Source organism: Electrophorus electricus, chromosome 13 (genome assembly GCF_041902795.1).
Source record: "Electrophorus electricus isolate QZ-2024a chromosome 13, ASM4190279v1, whole genome shotgun sequence".
NCBI classification, from domain to species: domain Eukaryota; kingdom Metazoa; phylum Chordata; class Actinopteri; order Gymnotiformes; family Gymnotidae; genus Electrophorus; species Electrophorus electricus.
The window spans coordinates 17422082-17440350 of NC_137509.1; the positions used below are offsets into that span (position 1 = coordinate 17422082).

At 48.2% G+C, this 18269-nt stretch overlaps 1 protein-coding gene across 8 annotated transcripts in view; it reads left to right on the forward strand.

Annotated features, from left to right (window-relative positions):
- ctnnd2b (catenin (cadherin-associated protein), delta 2b) overlaps positions 1–18204 on the forward strand; it is a 57635-nt gene extending 39431 nt beyond the window's left edge. For 5 of the 8 annotated variants that reach the window (XM_081694621.1, XM_035519933.2, XM_035519936.2 and 2 more), the window contains 13 exons: positions 1417–1549; positions 2109–2322; positions 3044–3227; positions 5246–5363; positions 6531–6716; positions 7259–7453; positions 7981–8131; positions 9743–9950; positions 11014–11098; positions 11566–11692; positions 13458–13589; positions 13960–14036; positions 14568–16396. In XM_081694621.1, the coding sequence (XP_081550747.1) occupies positions 1417–1549; positions 2109–2322; positions 3044–3227; positions 5246–5363; positions 6531–6716; positions 7259–7453; positions 7981–8131; positions 9743–9950; positions 11014–11098; positions 11566–11692; positions 13458–13589; positions 13960–14036; positions 14568–14813 (2056 nt within the window). In that variant the 3' untranslated portion in view covers positions 14814–16396. Of the gene's footprint in view, positions 1–1416; positions 1550–2108; positions 2323–3043; positions 3228–5245; positions 5364–6530; positions 6717–7258; positions 7454–7980; positions 8132–9742; positions 9951–11013; positions 11099–11565; positions 11693–13457; positions 13590–13959; positions 14037–14567; positions 16397–17825 lie in introns of those variants that run through there. The other 3 variants (XM_035519935.2, XM_035519937.2, XR_014115830.1) reach the window with 2 other exon arrangements.
- Positions 18205–18269: the final 65 nt, after the last annotated feature.

An 18269-nucleotide genomic window follows, 5' to 3' on the forward strand; every position in this document is an offset into this window, starting at 1 on the left:
TCACAGACTCACTGTTGGAACATTTGATAAGACACCAGTTAACCCAAAGCTAACTTGTGTTTCACCCTGACAGTGGTGTCCAGCTGGAGACATACTGTCTACTGGCACATACTGCTATGTGCACTCTTAAGAGAGTGATTGGAAACATTTTTTTCAAAAAAGGTTATGATCACTCATAATGTCTGTGGGGGACACACACACCAGCCAGTCGTGCTGGATGCCGCGGCTTCCCCGAGGAGAGCCCTGTTGCTCTTGGCTGGCACACAGCAGCACAGTTACTCCAGGCACCCGCGGGCCACTCTAAGATTTGCCCTGTGTGCACTTCTGTGCTTCCTCTGTCTCGGGGCCTCATTGTATTAGTGCGCTGCGCACGGGTAGAACATATAAGATACAGCAGTTCTTCACTGTAGAGAATCCTTTCTTCTTTTCATTTTCGGACCTGCTCCGAGTAGATCGTTCCTCCTTTACGGCTGTGCTTGGGCACTCGGGTTTATGAGCGCTGCATGGCAGCGAAACTGGCCGTGAGGCAGTAGAAACCGTCCCCCGGCGTTCGTTTCCGCTGCATGTCTGACCACCGGTGCCTCTCGTCTTCTCCATCAAAACCGGCCTCGCTTTTACTACAGACGCCTCTGCCTGCCTCGCTTTTACTACAGACGCCTCTGCCTCGTGTCCCGCTGGCTCTCTGTCTCCCTTTCCCCCCTTCGCTCTTTCTCTCTCTATCCCTCTCCGTCCGTTTCTCCTCCTCCCATCTATTCCATCTCTCTTTCCCTCCTCCTCTCTTTTGTTCTCGCTGCCTCTCTCCTCTGGATTTCTTATTCCCAAGTAGAGCAGAGAGACGCAGAGAGAGGAAGAGGTAGGGACAGCGCCAAGCCTTCTAGCTCCTACCTACAGTATGTCTGGGGATAGTCTTTGTTTTTTACTTTCGTCCTCAGCGTGCCTGCCCTGGTACTTCCAGTGGGCACCGGCGGCAGTACTCAGTGGCGGTGTGCGTACTCACTGGAAGGACGTCCTGCCCCGCTCCGCTGCGAGATCATCATATTCCATATTCCAGTCCCAGTGATGCCAGGCGTCAGTCTCCCGAGCCTTTCTGTCTCTGTCTTTTCACCCGAACCACTACACATGTTTCTTCGGTTTTTGATTACTGCATTTGCTGCTCAGTTTGTTTGGCATTGCTTTGTTTTTGTTGTGTTGCGCAGACAGCAGAAGGAAACCAGACTCAAATGCAGGTAGCCGTAGCACAACGATACATACAGGCAGGCAGGTGTTTAGATTACTGCAGCGAGACTCCCTTCACAGAGAAATGTGCTGTTACTTTCTGCTGTAGTGTTCTTTTACCTGCCTTGTACACTCTTGGTGCTGGGCTTTTGTGATTTTGTGATTCCTCCTCTGCGTGCGTGCGTGTCTGTTCTCTTACAGGGAGTTTGGCTGGAGGGACCCTGAGCTGCCCGAGGTGATCCAGATGTTGCAGCACCAGTTCCCATCAGTGCAGTCCAACGCGGCCGCCTACCTCCAGCACCTGTGCTTCGGTGACAACAAGATCAAATCGGAGGTGAGGACGCCATTCTCGCACTCCACCAATGGCACACCCCTCCACCAAGGGGCCAGCACCATCAGCACTTCCTTAGATGCACTGTAGGTCCTGAGAAATAACAAAGCGAATTGTACACGATGAAGAGAATGATGAAGAGTGAGGCTGACGCTGTACGAGGTCCGTAAACGCCACACGGTGCCCGCTATTGTCAGCGAGGCTCGGTGACGCTGGATAAGGTCTCGGTTCTCTCTTTTTCCCACCCTTGTAGAGATGTGTATTTTATTGCTGGCCAAGGGGAAGTTTGGAAACAGTGTAGCTGTTTATCTGCCACAGCTGTAGCCAAAAGGCAGGATATAAAAACAACAGTCGCACCAATAAACACACTCGAGTTCAATGAGATGGAAAAAATGGCTCAGCAGAATATCCCAGTGTGGGGAATGTGTTATCCCTAATGTCACTGGTTACCCTAATTACCCGTTTGCTCGTGTTCCGGCCAGCTAACAGTAGTTATAGCGTCAGGCACGCTGTGAGCGTGCACGCGGGCGTCAGTAACCTTGCAGGCCACGTCTGGCACCAGATCCGGAGGCAGGGAGGCATCCAGCTGCTGGTGGACCTGCTGGACCACCGGATGGCCGACGTGCACCGCAGCGCTTGCGGTGCCCTGAGGAACCTGGTGTACGGCAAGGCCAACGACGAAAACAAGATCGCCCTGAAGAACTGTGGTGGCATCCCTAGCCTGGTGCGACTCCTCCGGAAGACCACCGACGTGGAGATCCAGGAGCTGCTGACAGGTATACCGCAAACATACGGGACTCTGTGCTAGCTGACATAACCGTTTTGGAGGAATGCTTAATAGCTCGATTGGTCTTCGAGTTTGTTAATGGTCTGATAATTGGTCACAATTAGGGAGATGGTATCGGAAGATAATCCACCCACTTAACATTGCTTTGTGAGGGACTTTTATTTAATGAACCTGAGACATTGCTTTGTGGGGGATTTTTATTTAATGGAAGCGAGACGTTACTTTGTGAGGGAGTTTTATTTAATGAAGGTGAGATGGTGGTATAAGATAAAGGCTGCTGTCGTCAGGCTTTGTTTAGGGGGATGCAGTATCTTCTCAGGATGGCTTACTCGCATCACCACAGAATGTACCACTGAATGCACCTCTGGAGTTCCTAGAAATGGGCGCACGTGCTTCAGACCTGCCGGAAGACATTGTGGAATGCATCCTCCAGCACAGCGTTGGGGGCGGTTTTCACTGCCCCTCCTCTGCTGAACTAGGGTCTTTCCTTTTCATATGCAGACATCTCATTTAAAGCTTTTCAGGCAGTCAGCATTTCTCCTGCCGAAGCGTGCGTTAAGGTGTTGATGGTTCCCGTCCTCCTGAGGTCCAGGGTACAGCAAAACCAGGAGGCAGAACAGCGTCATGCAAGAAGGTGTTGTCTGGCGAGGTTCACGTGGTGGCAGGAGTGCTAGTGTGTGCTCTGACCCCGCGGGCCTTCCTGTGTGCAGGGGTGCTGTGGAACTTGTCGTCGTGTGACGCGCTGAAGATGCCCATCATCCAGGACGCACTGGCGGTGCTCACCAACACGGTCATTATCCCTCACTCGGGCTGGGACTCCGCCCCCCACCCGGATGAACGCAAGCTACACCTGCACTCCTCACAGGTGCTCCGCAACGCCACCGGCTGCCTGAGGTATACACACACACACACACACATGCACGCACGCGGACACACTCTTAGGATCTAACCTTAAATGTCCCCACAAGCCCAGTGTTCTGGTGTTTTGCTGAAAAATTTGTTCATGATACCAAATAACTCACTGTTGGAGCCAGTGTTAGAGATTAAGGTAGTTTTGTGGACAATTAATGACATGGCATCAGCCGAAACACAGCAGATGTCCCTGTTGGGGCTTAAGAGATTCAGACAAGGGTCCAAAGACATTTGTGCATTTCCTTGCACTTTCATGCATCATATGCCAGATCATGGTTTTCCCCACACATGAGACTCATTCATTCAAACCTCCAATTAATCCATGAGTAAATATACACTCACATGCCAGAACTGTTTACCGACCATTAAAGCTATGCCTGTCTGTCCATGTGATTTTGAACATCTTTTGAGACTCACACAAAGCCGTCCAGACACTCACCTGCGGTCGTGTGTACCTGGCCGGGTCAGGGCACCAGCAGGGTGGTTTTGCAGACGAGGACGTCACATTGCTTCCTGAGTCTGCCCCTAAAATGGCCGAGCCTTCGTTCAGAAAGATTTATGGCCCTATTAGGCACCGATTTTAGGCACTGTGCGTTTGTGAACATTGCGTACAATGCTTCACTGAGTTGCCCCCTTTAAAAAAAAAAACGAGTGACACATAATGTTAAACAATATTCTGCCCGACTAACAGAAAATTTTATACCCTCGTTTCAATGTATTGGATTTCCGGTGTATATTTTACAATGTGTGGGGGGTGTTTTGTTTTGTCTTTTTTCACTAATCTTTTTTATGGCCTGCAGCAACGCTTTGCTGATATGTTAAGCTAATTGTTTTGAATAAACAGGTTTCAGCTCCATTCGATACATTTCCTTGGCTTCAGATTGTCGCAATAAAGGTTTGTTTGTTTATTTCTTTATTTGAAATGAATTTATTGAATTGTTTTGGACATGAGGACAGAGCATCTAACTTGGCCATTTCAGCACAAGACAAAGTGCGCTTCATCGCCGTGGGGCGCCACAGTCCTGGACCTTCTATAGTCCTGGACGTGTGTCAAAAACAGCGGAATTACAGAGCTGGCATGCGGAAACCACTGGCATCCTCTCGGGCCTTTTTGCCGCTGACATGCTGCCTGGCCCACGTGTGTGGGCAGAAGAGTCTGTCCAGGAGCTCCCAGCCAATGTGTTTGCCTCCCTCTACATTTTATTTTTTATTTGTTGTTGTTGTTTGCGGGGAGGGTGGATTTAATCCCAGCCATATCCGGCATGACTTTGCACTATTTTCCTGTGTCATTTTTTGCACGGTGTTCTGTACTGTAGGCATGCGTGTGTAACCTCCAGTGCCCAGTTCACAGGTGGTGTCATGCCAGTGCTCCACCTGGCCATCTCACAGTCGCCTGATGCGCGTAACTGGGGCTGATCTTTCTTTTGCAGCATGACCGGGCATGACCGGGCTGCCCTCTGTGGTCCAGACCTCACACCGCGGTCTGTCTGGCATGAGTCCCCTCCTCCCCGTGTGCCAATTAAGCCCGTTTCACGGCCGACCGAGGGCTCGGCCGCCCTTTTGGCCGGCCGCTGGTCTGGTGCGGTTGCCATGGCAACCGCAGACGTGGCAGAAGATACCCAGGCGAGCACCAGGGAGACCAGGATGTAGACTTTGATTCCTCCCAGTCGTGCCGGCGTGTGGGAGGACGGGCCTCCGCCCTGGACTCCATCAACTCCGCGCGTATGGCCGGAGATCTCTGGCACGTGGAGGATCGGCGGGCTTGGTCCTTGCTCAGCACAGCCAGGCACCAAAGTTCCATGACCCAGAATTTCGTCTGTGCATTAATCAGCGATGATCCGCTTTTTTTTTTTTGGAGTGGTACCTGGGACCATCTAAGCTCCCATTTGGCAAAGCATGGAGTCAGATCCTTCAGGGATGTTTGGAAGATAATGATATAGCACACGCGACAGTACAGGCGGAGGGTGTAACAGGGCTGTCGTCCGCTCTGTGCCTCACAGGAACGTGAGCTCGGCAGGGGAGGAGGCGCGGCGTCGCATGCGGGAGTGCGAGGGGCTGACGGACGCGCTTCTCTACGTCATCCAGACTGCACTGGGCAGCAGCGAGATCGACAGCAAGGTGGGGAGCCCCCTCGAACTGTGCCCGCCCTCCACATCGCTCCCTCTGCTCTCTGGAATGTGGAGACAGATAAAAGCCTTTGGCTAGTCAATGGAAATAGATTGTGCATTCATCGGAGGCAGAACAATGGTTACTACCCGAAGGGAGACAACAGAAGAGTGTTTTAGTGCTGATACTGTGTGGAGTGCTTTAGTGTTGATACTGTGTGGAGTGCTTTAGTGTTGATACTGTGTGGAGTGCTTTAGTGCTGATACTGTGTGTTGAGTGCTTTAGTGTTGATACTGTGTGGAGTGTTTTAGTGCTGATACTGTGTGGAGTGTTTTAGTGCTGATACTGTGTGGAGTGTTTTAGTGCTGATACTGTGTGGAGTGCTTTAGTGTTAATACTGTGTGGAGTGCTTTAGTGCTGATACTGTGTGGAGTGTTTTAGCGTTGATGCTGTGTGTTGAGTACTTTAGCGTTGATGCTGTGTGTTGAGTACTTTAGCGTTGATACTGTGTGTTGAGTGCTTTAGTGTTGATACTGTGTGTTGAGTGCTTTAGCGTTGATACTGTGTGTTGAGTGCTTTAGCATTGATACTGTGTGTTGAGTGCTTTAGCTTTGAATGCAGTAGCAATTGCCACTCATGGTGTTAGTTCTCATTTCTTCCCTAGCTATTGTGTTAGCAGTACCAGCAATGAGAAGGTTATGGAAATTGACAGATTAAGTTACAAAGTCAGACTCCCGAATACCACCCACCGAGTTTCAATTTTGTTTGAATTTGGAGAGCTCTTTGTTAGTGCTGTTATACTTTATGTGAACCAGTCAGTGAGAAAAAAGAAAAAAGCCTGAATTAAATCCCTTTAACAAGATCAAAGTCCTGGCTTTTGTTTTTTACCCTGCTTCGCTGTGTATAGCAGTGGATTAGCTTCCTCTGCTCTCCGCTGGAGTTCATCCTATTAGGAACTATTAGGAACGTAGAAGCAGCTACACGTGTGCTTTACAAACAGGAGACGTTTGCCATTTGGACAAAACTATCTGCCTAAATGGTCTTATGATGGTTGATGGTCTTATGGTGTGTTTCTTTTAAAGTCAGGCTAATTCACATACTTGTGCAGCTCTGTTCTCATCAACATGTCACTCCTCCCTCACCTCTTTCTCCTTCTGGTCTCCCTCGGCCGCCTCGCAGACCATAGAGAACTGCGTGTGCATCCTGAGGAATCTGTCCTACCGCCTGGCGGCCGAAACCTCTCAGGGCCAGCTGCTGGGCTCGGAGGAGCTCGACGGCGTCCTGTGCGCCGACGCCGGCGCCAAGGACGCCGAGAGCTCCGGCTGCTGGGGAAAAAAGAAGAAGAAGAAGAAGAGTCACGATCAGGTGGGCTGCAGCTGCTGGCAATTAGCGGCACTTAGCCGCACCGGCGTTCGGCGTGGGCCCGTGTCGCCAATCAGCTCCCCCTCCCTGCACTTCCTCCACAGCAGATAATTACTTACTTTAGTGGGCTGATTTCATTTGGGCTCTGAAAGCCGCGGGGAGGGAAGAAGCCTCGGCCCTCGCCCTCCTGCAAGCGGACGGGCCGACGGCGGCGGTAGAAGGTTGCATCGTCTCACACTGTGGCTCTGAAATTGCGAGGACCTGCAGGAGTAGGCCGATCATTTACAGTGATGCAAATGCACATCTGCAGAGATGATGACCGGAGCCGTGTTTAGGACAGATGGATCGTTAAATGACTGTTTTTTACCGAGTCAATTAGCATATTCCCTCGGATCTTATCCGCGTGCCGCGTGTATTGTGTACACTGTATTCGTCGCAAATTGATTCGTTCTCAAATGTTTGCATATTTAAGATATTAAGGGTTTCTGGTAGCTCTTGCAAACTGAACATTTGTCAGACGCGCTGTTCTCTTCCCGTGCTCTCAGTGGGACGGAGTCGGGCCATTTCCGGACTCTGCCGATCCTCCAAAAGGCCTGCAGATGCTCTGGCACCCGTCCGTCGTGAAGCCATACCTCACGCTGCTGTCGGAGTGCTCCAACCCGGATACGCTGGAGGGGGCCGCCGGGGCACTACAAAACCTGGCAGCGGGCAGCTGGAAGGTAGGCCCCACCCCAAAACCAGTGAGTAGCCCCGCCCCTCACAGAGCCGAGGACCAACCGGGTCGGCCTGCACTCTCACTACAGCTATTATTGACACGCTGGTATTCCCACAGCACGAGCTGTGTATCTGTGATGCGGTGATTCAGATCAGAAAGATCCGGGTCACGCTGAGCATGTGCATGCGCGCACACACACACACACACACACACACACACTCACGCAGTCATCTGTCTCAGACATACATTGAGGATTTTTTGACAACTTTACCCAATATTAATATCAATACCCAATATCAACTACATTAAAGCTACAGCCAAATCCTTTGACTGCATCACACAATGGATCTTTCCTCCTCAAAAACATCCTAGAAATTAGCTTATTTCTTAAATCTCAAATTTGGTCTTCTGTAATCTCACCACTCTGTAGCCATTCCACACAGCATGCTTAACTTTGTCGATAGCAATCTGGGAGTCGCACACCCAGCCAGAGGTCCGCGTTCCGCTGCACGTGAGAAGAGGCTAACAGCTGTGCCCCCGCGTTGCTTGCAGTGGTCGGTGTACATCCGGGCAGCGGTGCGAAAGGAGAAGGGCCTGCCCATCCTGGTGGAGCTGCTGAGAATCGACAACGACCGTGTGGTGTGCGCCGTGGCCACGGCGCTCAGGAACATGGCCCTGGACGTGAGGAACAAGGAGCTGATCGGTAGGTAGCCAGCGGGCAGGTGCTCGGGCATGGGGGCGGAGCCTCTGGCTAGGGGGCAGGGCTTGGACTTGGGGGCGGGGCTCAGGCTGGTAGGCGGATTAGGTGGGCGGTGGTTCCGGCAGGGGATCGGTTCAGAACAAACACTTTCTAGCTGGTTCTGACTGACACACTTGCAAGGGATACCTGGCCGTTGCATCTTACACAATACTGGCTCTTTCCTTGTTCCTTCCTCGTGCTCTGTAATTCCATCTGCACATGAGGATTTTAATATCCGCTCTTGCATTTTGTGTTTGTGCATGTAAACACAGTAAGTGATTTTAGTTATTGAATAAATCCTGCGAGTCTTATTAAATAAATTTATGCTGACGGGAGAGGTGGCATGTTATTGTTTGAAATGTTCCTCGCAACAGTAATAGACAATTACTGATCTCTGCAACAATTTTGGCGCCTGGGTCGGCCTTGGTGTCTCCATGGTAACAGCCTCACTCTGCACTCAAGCAGATTGCAGGCATTTGGATCATGCGAAAGATCCAGAGCAAGGGGAGAGCACTCTGTGAGAGCACGCTGAAGAGCAAGTGAAGAGAAGTGTGCAAATGTCATCCATCACTTAATTAAATAAATGATAAAAACAGCAAAGGCGCTCATGTGAACCTTTCTGTTCAAACAGTTTCAGTACACTTGGAAAAAATAATTACTGAGTAAATGGAGAAACAAGGCAACCTTGCGTTGTTGCTGAATACAAATGTGTGAGGTCTGGCTTATTGACTAGCTAAATGCAACATTCATGACTGATATTCATTTTAATGAATATGTCAGTGGCATGCATCCTGGACATTTTATGAACGTGGGTGGTGTGACGTGCGGTAGGTGGTGTGAGTAGGTGTTAGTAGGCTAGAGGTATCCTTCTGCAGACTGGTCGGTGTGAGGTGGTCTTTGTGAGCTGGTCTGTGTGGGGCTGGTCTGGTCTGGTCTATGTGGGGCTGATCTGGTCTGGTCTTTTGTGGGGCTGGTCTGCTCTGGTGTGTGTGGGGCTGGTGTCTATGGGTCTGGACTGGTCTGTGTGGGGCTGGTGTCTGTGGGTCTGGTCTGTGTGGGCCTGGTCTGGTCTGGTTTGTGTTGGGCTGGTCTGTGTGGGGCTGGTGTCTGTGAGGCTGGTCTGGTCTGGTTTGTGTTGGGCTGGTCTGTATGGTGCTGGTGTCTGTGAGGCTGGTCTGGTCTGGTTTGTGTTGGGCTGGTCTGTATGGTGCTGGTGTCTGTGAGGCTGGTCTGGTCTGGTCTTCCAACATCACCACTGCAGCTGCAGTGTCCTTAGCTGAAACTCTGAAAAGAACCATCAGTCAAGACTCTTCAAGCACATGGCAGAGCCAAAATCAGTCTCAGCCCCAAAGCGCCAAAAAGAGCCTCAGCTCGCAAACAGAATGCCCAGCCTTTCCTCCCTCTTCCTGCCTGCTAAAGCCCTTGTGTCTTTTCTCTCTCTCTCTCTCTCTCTCTCTCTCTCTCTCTCTCTCTCTCTCTCTCCCTCCCTCTATCTTTCCCCCTCTCACTCTCTGTCTCTCTGATTCTCTCTCTCCGACCCTCTGTGGTTCTTCTGCCTGGTTGTCCCTGCCCTAGGCAAGTATGCCATGAGGGACCTGGTCCACCGGTTGCCAGGAGGCAACAATAACACCGGAGCCGAGAAGAGCATGTCTGACGACACCATCACGGCCATCTGCTGCGCCCTGCACGAAGTCATCACCAAGAACATGGAGAATACCAAGGCCTTGCGAGACGCCGGCGGCATCGAGAAGCTCATCGGCATCGCGCGCAGTAAAGGAGACAAGTAGGTAGCAGTCAGACATTTATGAAGGCCTACTTAGACGCCCACAGGCAGCGTGGACACGCCATGGACACGGCGAGTCCGCGCTGCTCGCAGGGGCAGGTGACAGCAGTTGTTTCCATACAGAACTGGTAATACACACTTAAGCAAGTTATTATCACCTTTCCTGAAAGCAGAATGACTTTATGAAATATCCTGCTTTCGGGAATGTTTTCTAAAAACCCTTCAAGGCGGCCCTTCCAGTAAAGTAGCTGAGCTTCCCTCTTCCATAGTCTCCGCAGCCAGGCCTCGCTACGTTTCTGACAGCAAGGTGCTCTCTTCCTGCACCTTATCTCAAGAGCGCATCGTAATGGAGACGTAGCGGTAATTGGTCCCCACCGGCAGAGATGTTAACATGCAAGACCAATGACAGCATGCAGTGCCTGTCATTTGTCCTAGGAAGTGCAATAGATAGTCTCTAGAAATAAAAATGATGTTTTAAGGCTCTGGGCCCAAGTCCAAGCAGGGGAGGGTGCTGCTCACACACACACACATACACACACACACACACACGCGCACGCACACACACACACACACACACACACACACACACACACACACACACATATCAAGAGAGCCTTCTTTGTGATGGATGTGCAAGACTAATGTGCTTTTCCAAAGCTCCTTTTAGGTTATGTCTCTGGCTCGTCAGAGCTCACTGGCCATCTTTATTAATGTTCCATTTTCTTATTAAAGGTAGCATGAGCTTGGTTATTTGACATGAAACAACCTCTCTGCTTTACATTGTCAAACAACTGGTTACACAATAGATTTTACTATATAACTGTAAGTAGGTAATTGTGTGCAAAAAAGAATGCACAGTGTGCTGTGTAAATATATCCAGGAGAGCACCTGCATGCTATTTCTAGAACATAAAGTGCTCTCTCTCTCTCTCTCTTTTCTCTTTCGATTTGGCCTGTGTCTCTTGGCGTCCACAGCTGTCTCACAATTTCGTGAGACTGAATTGTTTAGGTGCACGCTAGCATGTGGCGTGTAAACGTTTCCCTCTGCGTGCTTCCCCCCTCAGACACACGCCCAAGGTCGTGAAAGCAGCTTCTCAAGTCCTGAACAGTATGTGGCAGTACCGGGACCTGCGCAGCCTGTATAAGAAGGTCGGGACACCTCAGGACATCCCTGCACTCAGAGCACAGCTTTACCCTGTCTGTCTCTGCTTTGTCCAAATGAGATCATATACATGCATTCATATATTTCATTTCATTTATATATAGCTGTTTAGATTATTCACGGCAGTCTGAGGCTATTCCAACTGATCTACAGTTACCAGCAAGCACAGCTACACACAGGCAGTCAGAGATAATGTAAGCAGTATGTAGTCAAAGACAACCAATTCTTTTGAGATGGCGTCTGGTAATTCAGAAAGTCTCATTGGCAGTTGCCCAGTAGAGCGTTGCTTCTAAAATGCACCAGAGCTGTAAGAAAATTTTGGAAAGAGTTTGTTTCTAAAAAATATTTTAGTACTTGCTCAATGCTTAATATGAGGTGACTTATTGGATTGCTACTCTTGACATTTACCTGGCGCGGACGAACTGCCACGTTGATTGATTTCTCTTACTTTCAGGATGGCTACTCTCAGTACCACTTTGTGGGTTCATCTTCCACAATAGAGAGAGACAGACAGAGACCGTATTCCTCTTCCCGCACACCCTCCATCTCTCCGGTACGGACATCGCCCAACAACCGCTCGGGTAAGTGGGCTTCCGTGGCATCTAGGAGCATGATAAATAAATAAGGGGATCTTGGGAGAGTGGGACAGCATTTATTGTGGTGAATATTACGTTTGCAGACTGTGCAATCGTCCACGTCTTTAGGAAAGTTTGGTAGCCGTGACAGCATGAGAGAAACCTCTCGTGTAAGGCTATAAGTAGGTATTCGGTATTTTTTTCCAGGTTGCCAAAGACAGTAAGGTTTGTTTGTTGTCATTGATACTGTTTTTATCACAGCAGATTTGATAAATATTCAAATAAGGGAGGTTTTAGTGTAAGAGCGCAGCTTTGATTTATGGGGTCTAAAGAATTCTAAAGAATGGCCATTTCTCATCTACGGATTGCTTTTCTTCCCATTTTCCCACAATAGACGTATTTTTGTTGACTTGCGTAAATGGAGCAGGGAAACATTGGCAAATTTACACTGCGTTAAGGAACATCCTTGTGCAAAAGTGCTTCATGCACAGCTGTCATGCGAAGTCTCAATGCCGCAGCTATATTGGCTTACCCCATACAGACTCACTTAAATAATACATAGTAAAAGTCTTCTGTGAAAGCCAAGGTTGTGTCTGTATAAATCTCATTTAGCATTCGTTTTGAGCATGGATGCTTACAGAGACCATAGAAATTAAAATAAAGTTAACCTGTGCAGCAGTCCTTAAGGATAAGTGCAGATGTACGCATATCTGGATGGGCTTGGTTTAATGTAGTCCCAGCACACTAGGAACTCCAGAGACGCTCATCCACCGACACAAGATGGAAGCACGCCGGATGATGTCACTGAGTCGCGTGGCCACGGTACCGGCTGCAGAGCGAATGCCGTGCGAGCCTCGTTTGTCTGCCGCTGGGTTCAGCAGGGCCCGGGAGCGCTGCAGTCTTGTCCAACGTCACTGGGCTGCAGTTCTCTGCTCCGCACGTTTAGGGAAAACCCGTGGCCAGGCACCGTGACAGCCGTCGGCCTGTAGCTGTGAGACCGGTGGAGACGGTGCTGATGGGAGCCACGAGCATGTGAACCCGGCATAGACTGCTGGCCTAAAAGTTCAGTCATTTCAGATGGCACATTTAATCACTTGCAAGAAGAATGGTAATGTGTTATGATGTTATACTCTTTATGTAGGTTTCGTGTACTGCATAGGGGGCCACAGGCACTATGACATAAACCTATTTAATAACATTATAAACCTAATTTATAACATTAAATAACCCTTAGGAATTTTGAACATCGTTCTGCATCAGTTTGACCCATATTTGTTGCTTTCAAATCAGGACTGTAGTGACGTGAGGAGATTTAAGTGAGCGTCTCGCTCACTGGCTTGTTTCTCGCGTAGCCGTAGCGTGCTTCTGCACTACCCCGCCGTCCTCCAGAGGGCGCCATGGAGCAACGGTCTCTGCCTCTTTGCTTTGGGTGCAATAATCAAAGTTTCCGGCAGGTTCTTGTGAGCATTACTAACCCACAGGTGATCTGGACACAACACTGGCAAGACACGGGGAGGAGGTTCTTAGCCTCTGGTAGTCCGGCGAAAGACTTCAGATAAAACTAAACTGTTTCAGATTAGAAACTGGAACTAAACACCGACACCTGCTCACCTCCCAAAATGTAAGCGGCATCAGGTCCTTCACACAGAGCTCGCTACCGTGCGCGACGCGTCTCTATAGAACAGGCCGTTTGTTCTTTCCTCAGTGGGTGACGTTGATACGTTGACGTGCGTTTGCTTGTTTGTGCGTTTGCTTGTCCGTTCGACTGAAGCGAGTGCCCCCGCCTCCCCGCGTGAGATGCTGAGCCTGAAGGAGCGGAAAGCCGAATACGAGACGACCGCAGCCAACTCCACTTACCATGGCAACAAGGGCGAGCACACCTCCAGGAAGGATGCCATGGCAGGTGAGACGAGGGTGCGCGAGCCCCACCCTCCGTAACCCGACACCACCACCGGGACCGCTAGCTGCAGCCTGTGCGAGCAATGCGGCGGTAACAGCCTCCGGAGAATCCCGCCGGTCGGGCGCTCCAGCACGCTGTTCCCGAAAGCCTTTCTTTGTGCGAAGCATTTGCCAGCAGTCGAGTGAGATTTTGGTGTGTGAATGCATAGTAACCTTTGCGCCGTGTGTGCCTGGTTGCCTGCACCTGCTCAGACTGATCGCCTGATCTCCAGACACTGCATCAGTGCTGCCTTCCCAGCAGAGATGCTAGCAGGCATGTGCGCATGCTTTAGTGTGTGCTCACGAAAACCCTTCCCACATGTGCTTCTGTGCAGCTCAAATCGCCAGTGGAACCTCCACACTGTTCCGCAGTGCTTATGTGTCCCCCGGTGATGACCTCAAGCATAACCAGGTAAGCGTTCAGACCGGGTTCAACACACTGAATTACAAAAGTCATCAAGTTGTCTGATTTGATTCAGAACCAACCTCAGTCTTTGTAAGTGTTCTTACAGACATAATTAATACCATTTTCAAATCTGACCCAACAAAGAACTGGCCGCTTATGGTTGGCTCGCTTTGAGTGTTCTGTTTGCACCAGCTCAACTCAAACATTACTACCTCATCGTCAAGAAAGTCTGTTTAACTGAGGGTGATCTGGTAACAATACTGTCTGCTACTCTACCGGACAGGACAGCCGCCTTTGAACACAGGCAGCAGGTGACTGAGAGGTCACTTTTGTGCTGTATATTACTTTAAATTCAAGCATATGACAAATAAACAAAAAATCATTTTTAATGACCCTGTATGCTGAAATATTTTGAATAATTTCTGAGGTTTAGCAGTGGAAGGTTCGTAGTGCTCTGGATGTGGTTGCGTAAGTCTGTGGTGTAGCAGAACTGCATCTCCTCCGTGTGCTGCGCTCATTCTTGCTCGCTGGCGGCAGGTCTCGAACCAGGGCAACCCTGCGGAGGCCTACCCCCCGTTTCAGACTCCCCCCGGGGCCAATTTTGAGGAGGTTTACTACGAAGACCAGGTGCAGCAGCGCCCTCCGGCCGCCACGGACGACGCCCTTCACCTGGGCCTGAAGTCCACCGGCAACTACGTGGACTTTTACTCGGCCTCGCGGCCCTACAGTGAACTCAACTACGAGACGAGCCACTACCCCGCCTCCCCCGATTCCTGGGTGTAGGGGCGGGGCCCGCGGGCACGTCCGCACTCAGAGAGAGACCGGCCCGGCATGTGCATGAACACAACAGGAATGCACACCTACACACACACACACACACACGCTCACACACACACACGGACACACCCCATCAGCCGGGGGCGAGAGCCCGCTCCAAGGACGGCAGCTCCCAACCAGCTGCTGATTTCCAGTGTCCATTCCAGGGAGTTTTGCAGAGATAAGGCTGCAAGGATGTGTTCTATTGAGCGCTGGCTGTGCAGCGGAATGAGGAACGTTCGGGAAAGAGGCGGGAAGGGTACGTTAAGCACAAGGAATGGATGAATCATTCAACACAAGCTGAGGAAACAGTTGTGACGCATTTTTAGAACATCGCTTTTATGTTCGACCTGCTTTTTACGGAGCGCTCTCTTCATGAGGAGATTTTCAGAGCCTGTTCATCTTTTTTTCTTCATCACTTTTATTTTGTACCTCCTCTTTTTAACTTCTTAATTCTAGTGTAAAGTATTTGTTGTATATTGCATATGTAGATACAAGTTACATTACAGTTGTATATTACAGGAAAAAAAAGACCATGTCCTGCTCTGTTACTTATAATATCATTTCCTGGTATTCGCAGTATTCCTGGTAAACAGGAAAGGATACACAAACGTGAAGATTCTCTTCTGTAGAGAGGAGACGTTTTAGCAGCAGAAAGGTAGGCTAGGATCTAGAAGTGTAGTGAACTCAGATTTTGGGTTTTTTTATGTCTTGTTTTTTGTTTTTTAACAGCTGAGATCATGACATTGTGCATTAACTCACACAGCGGGTGCTACACTGCCTAGCAAGAGTTTACTGGTGAAATCAGAAACGTTTTTAGCTTCGTTCTGCTCCGAGGTTTGGTTTTTTTTTTAACACTCTGTTAAGATTCAAGCAACAGACTGAACTGAAACTCTGTTGCTCCACTACACTCCTGTTGATCTGTGCTCCATTTTGTAAAAATGTGCCAAACGTGGTCAATCCTGAGCCAGGGGCGCTGCCAAGCTGACACTGGAGTTTACATTCAACACCGACGTCGTTGGTTCCCACGGTGACAGTTTGTACATTTGTTTTTTGTTTGTTTGTTTGTTTTGGGGTTTTTTTTACGTCTTGACAGCATTCAGCCGTGCACTGCGATGAGACTGATTACTTGGACGACATGGTCATTCAAGACCAGTATCCCTCTGAACACGTAGAATTAGTTAACGCTGTTGTAAAATAGACGACTGAACAATCCCGTTTTTCCCGTCCGCCAGAAGTCAGTGGTTCTTAAGTTCATCGTAGACTAATCTGTCAATAGAGTATGAATATATATTATATAAATACAAATATATATATATACTTTTTATGTGCAGACGTGGATGTCACCTAATGCAGCAGCATTATGAAGAAAACATGTAGGCTTTGGTTTGTTATTTTTTACAGATTTACACCTCAAACTGTTTCCCTCCTGTTGTTATGTTGTTGCTGTGTGAAATGGGTGAAGCCAGGGCTCCAGGCACAGAGGAACGATGCAACCAGGTGTCTAAAGACCAGAAACGGTGCTATATATATATATATATATATATATATATATATATATATATATATATATATATATATATATATATATATATATATATATATATATATATATAAAAACAACTAAAACACATCCGTTCGTGATTTGGATAATGTGTTTGCCATTTGGTGTTGCTACCTTTCCAAATATCAGAGTAGTTCTGAATGCATTCCATATCCAGAGTGAAATCCAGGACCCCTTGTGACTGCATCTTCTTTCAAGAAATCAAAAATATGACATTACTGAAGTGATTTTCGGTGTTCAGTTCAGTTCACCTCCCATACGCCCAACCAAGCCCCACCCTCAAACAAGCCCTGCCTCTAAGCCCTCGTTCTTTTATCTTGGACCATCTTTCCATCTTCTGCTGCCAAAGTAGTTGAGTGATGTTCAGATTCCCTCAGAGAGCAGGTGTGACAGAGTTGGAGAGTGAGAGCAGCATTCGTAGCCTCTGGTCAAAACGTTTATTCTGAAGTGGTTGAGAACCGTTTGAAGTGTGGTGGCACGCCCTGGTCTTCCCTTCCTATCATTTTCAACTTAGAGATAACTGACAGATGCAAGAAAGCAGACTGATATTTCCTAAATTCGTCTCACATATCTTTCAGCACTATCGATAGTGAACACGGAAAAAAAAAAACATGCAAAATATTTGTGGAAAAAGTAGACATGTCTGACAACCTGTATTGGAAATGTAAGTACATTTTTTGTTGCTAGACAGTGTTTGAGAGAATTGTGAACCTTTTTATTGCCAGACTGCAACTGCTATAAGATATAAACTGACTATCGAAAAATCACTGTTTTGTGATCATTTTGTGAGTGTCAGTCATTATGACCTGAGAATTTTATTTGGAAAGATTAATCTGAACGGACATATAACCGCCCTGCCTCGTTTGTACATGACTTTGTTACATGCTGTTGACAAATTTAATCCCAGTTACTTCTTATCTTAAGGCCCAGATATGCTTTAATGTTTAACCTGCTTATTGTGTACATATGCACATCTGTGTATCCAGGAAAACATTTCGACATACACGTCCTCTTTTTTGCCGTTTTGAATAGAGTCACGTCGGTAATTCAAGATATGCCGTTTTTGCTGAATAAGAGACTTTACTTGTGGTCATGCCTGTTTGAGGTTCATTCTAATTTACTTTAGACTAAGTTCTCGGATTGCAGTCAGCGACCAGATGAAACAGACGTGTCTGGTGAGATTTATAATGACGGGTCTGGGACCCCCTCCCCTCCAAAAGTAGATCTATTAACGGTGAGAGTATGTTGTCACCAGCACTTAGAAAGCATACGTCATAGAGGTATTCCAGATCAGGGCTTCCAAATCTAGGTTCATAGGAAATAGCAATTATTTGCGATTACTTTCTGTCATAGTTGCATAGATCTGTATTGTTAATTTCAGTGTGATCATTCTTACTGTCTGTTATCGTTTTAAGATATTAATTACAAGCCCGCCCACTGAGGAAGAGAAGATGAGAAGATTTTTGGGGTTTTGTGCTGAGACTGTTCTGTGCCTAGGAACTGTACTGCCCCCTGCTGTGGAACGCCATAAGTGCACAACTGATTCATTTGAAATGAAATTACCCAGAAATCTATGCAGCTCCACACAGTATTCACTAGAGCAGCTAAAAACTAAATTATATTTTAAAAAATGTATTATTGTAAGACAAAGTATCTCCTGGGCTAAGAGGACTAGGAAATGTGCTTTTGAAGTGAAGCCTTACAAAAGTGAGTTATACAGTTAAATATGTAAAATACATTATTTGAGTAAACATTGCTCACAAATCAATTTGAATGCTATTCATCATCATTTGTCCAGTCAAGCTGATCACAGTATGAGAATTAAAAATGTTTATGTAAAAAAAATAAATAAATACAAC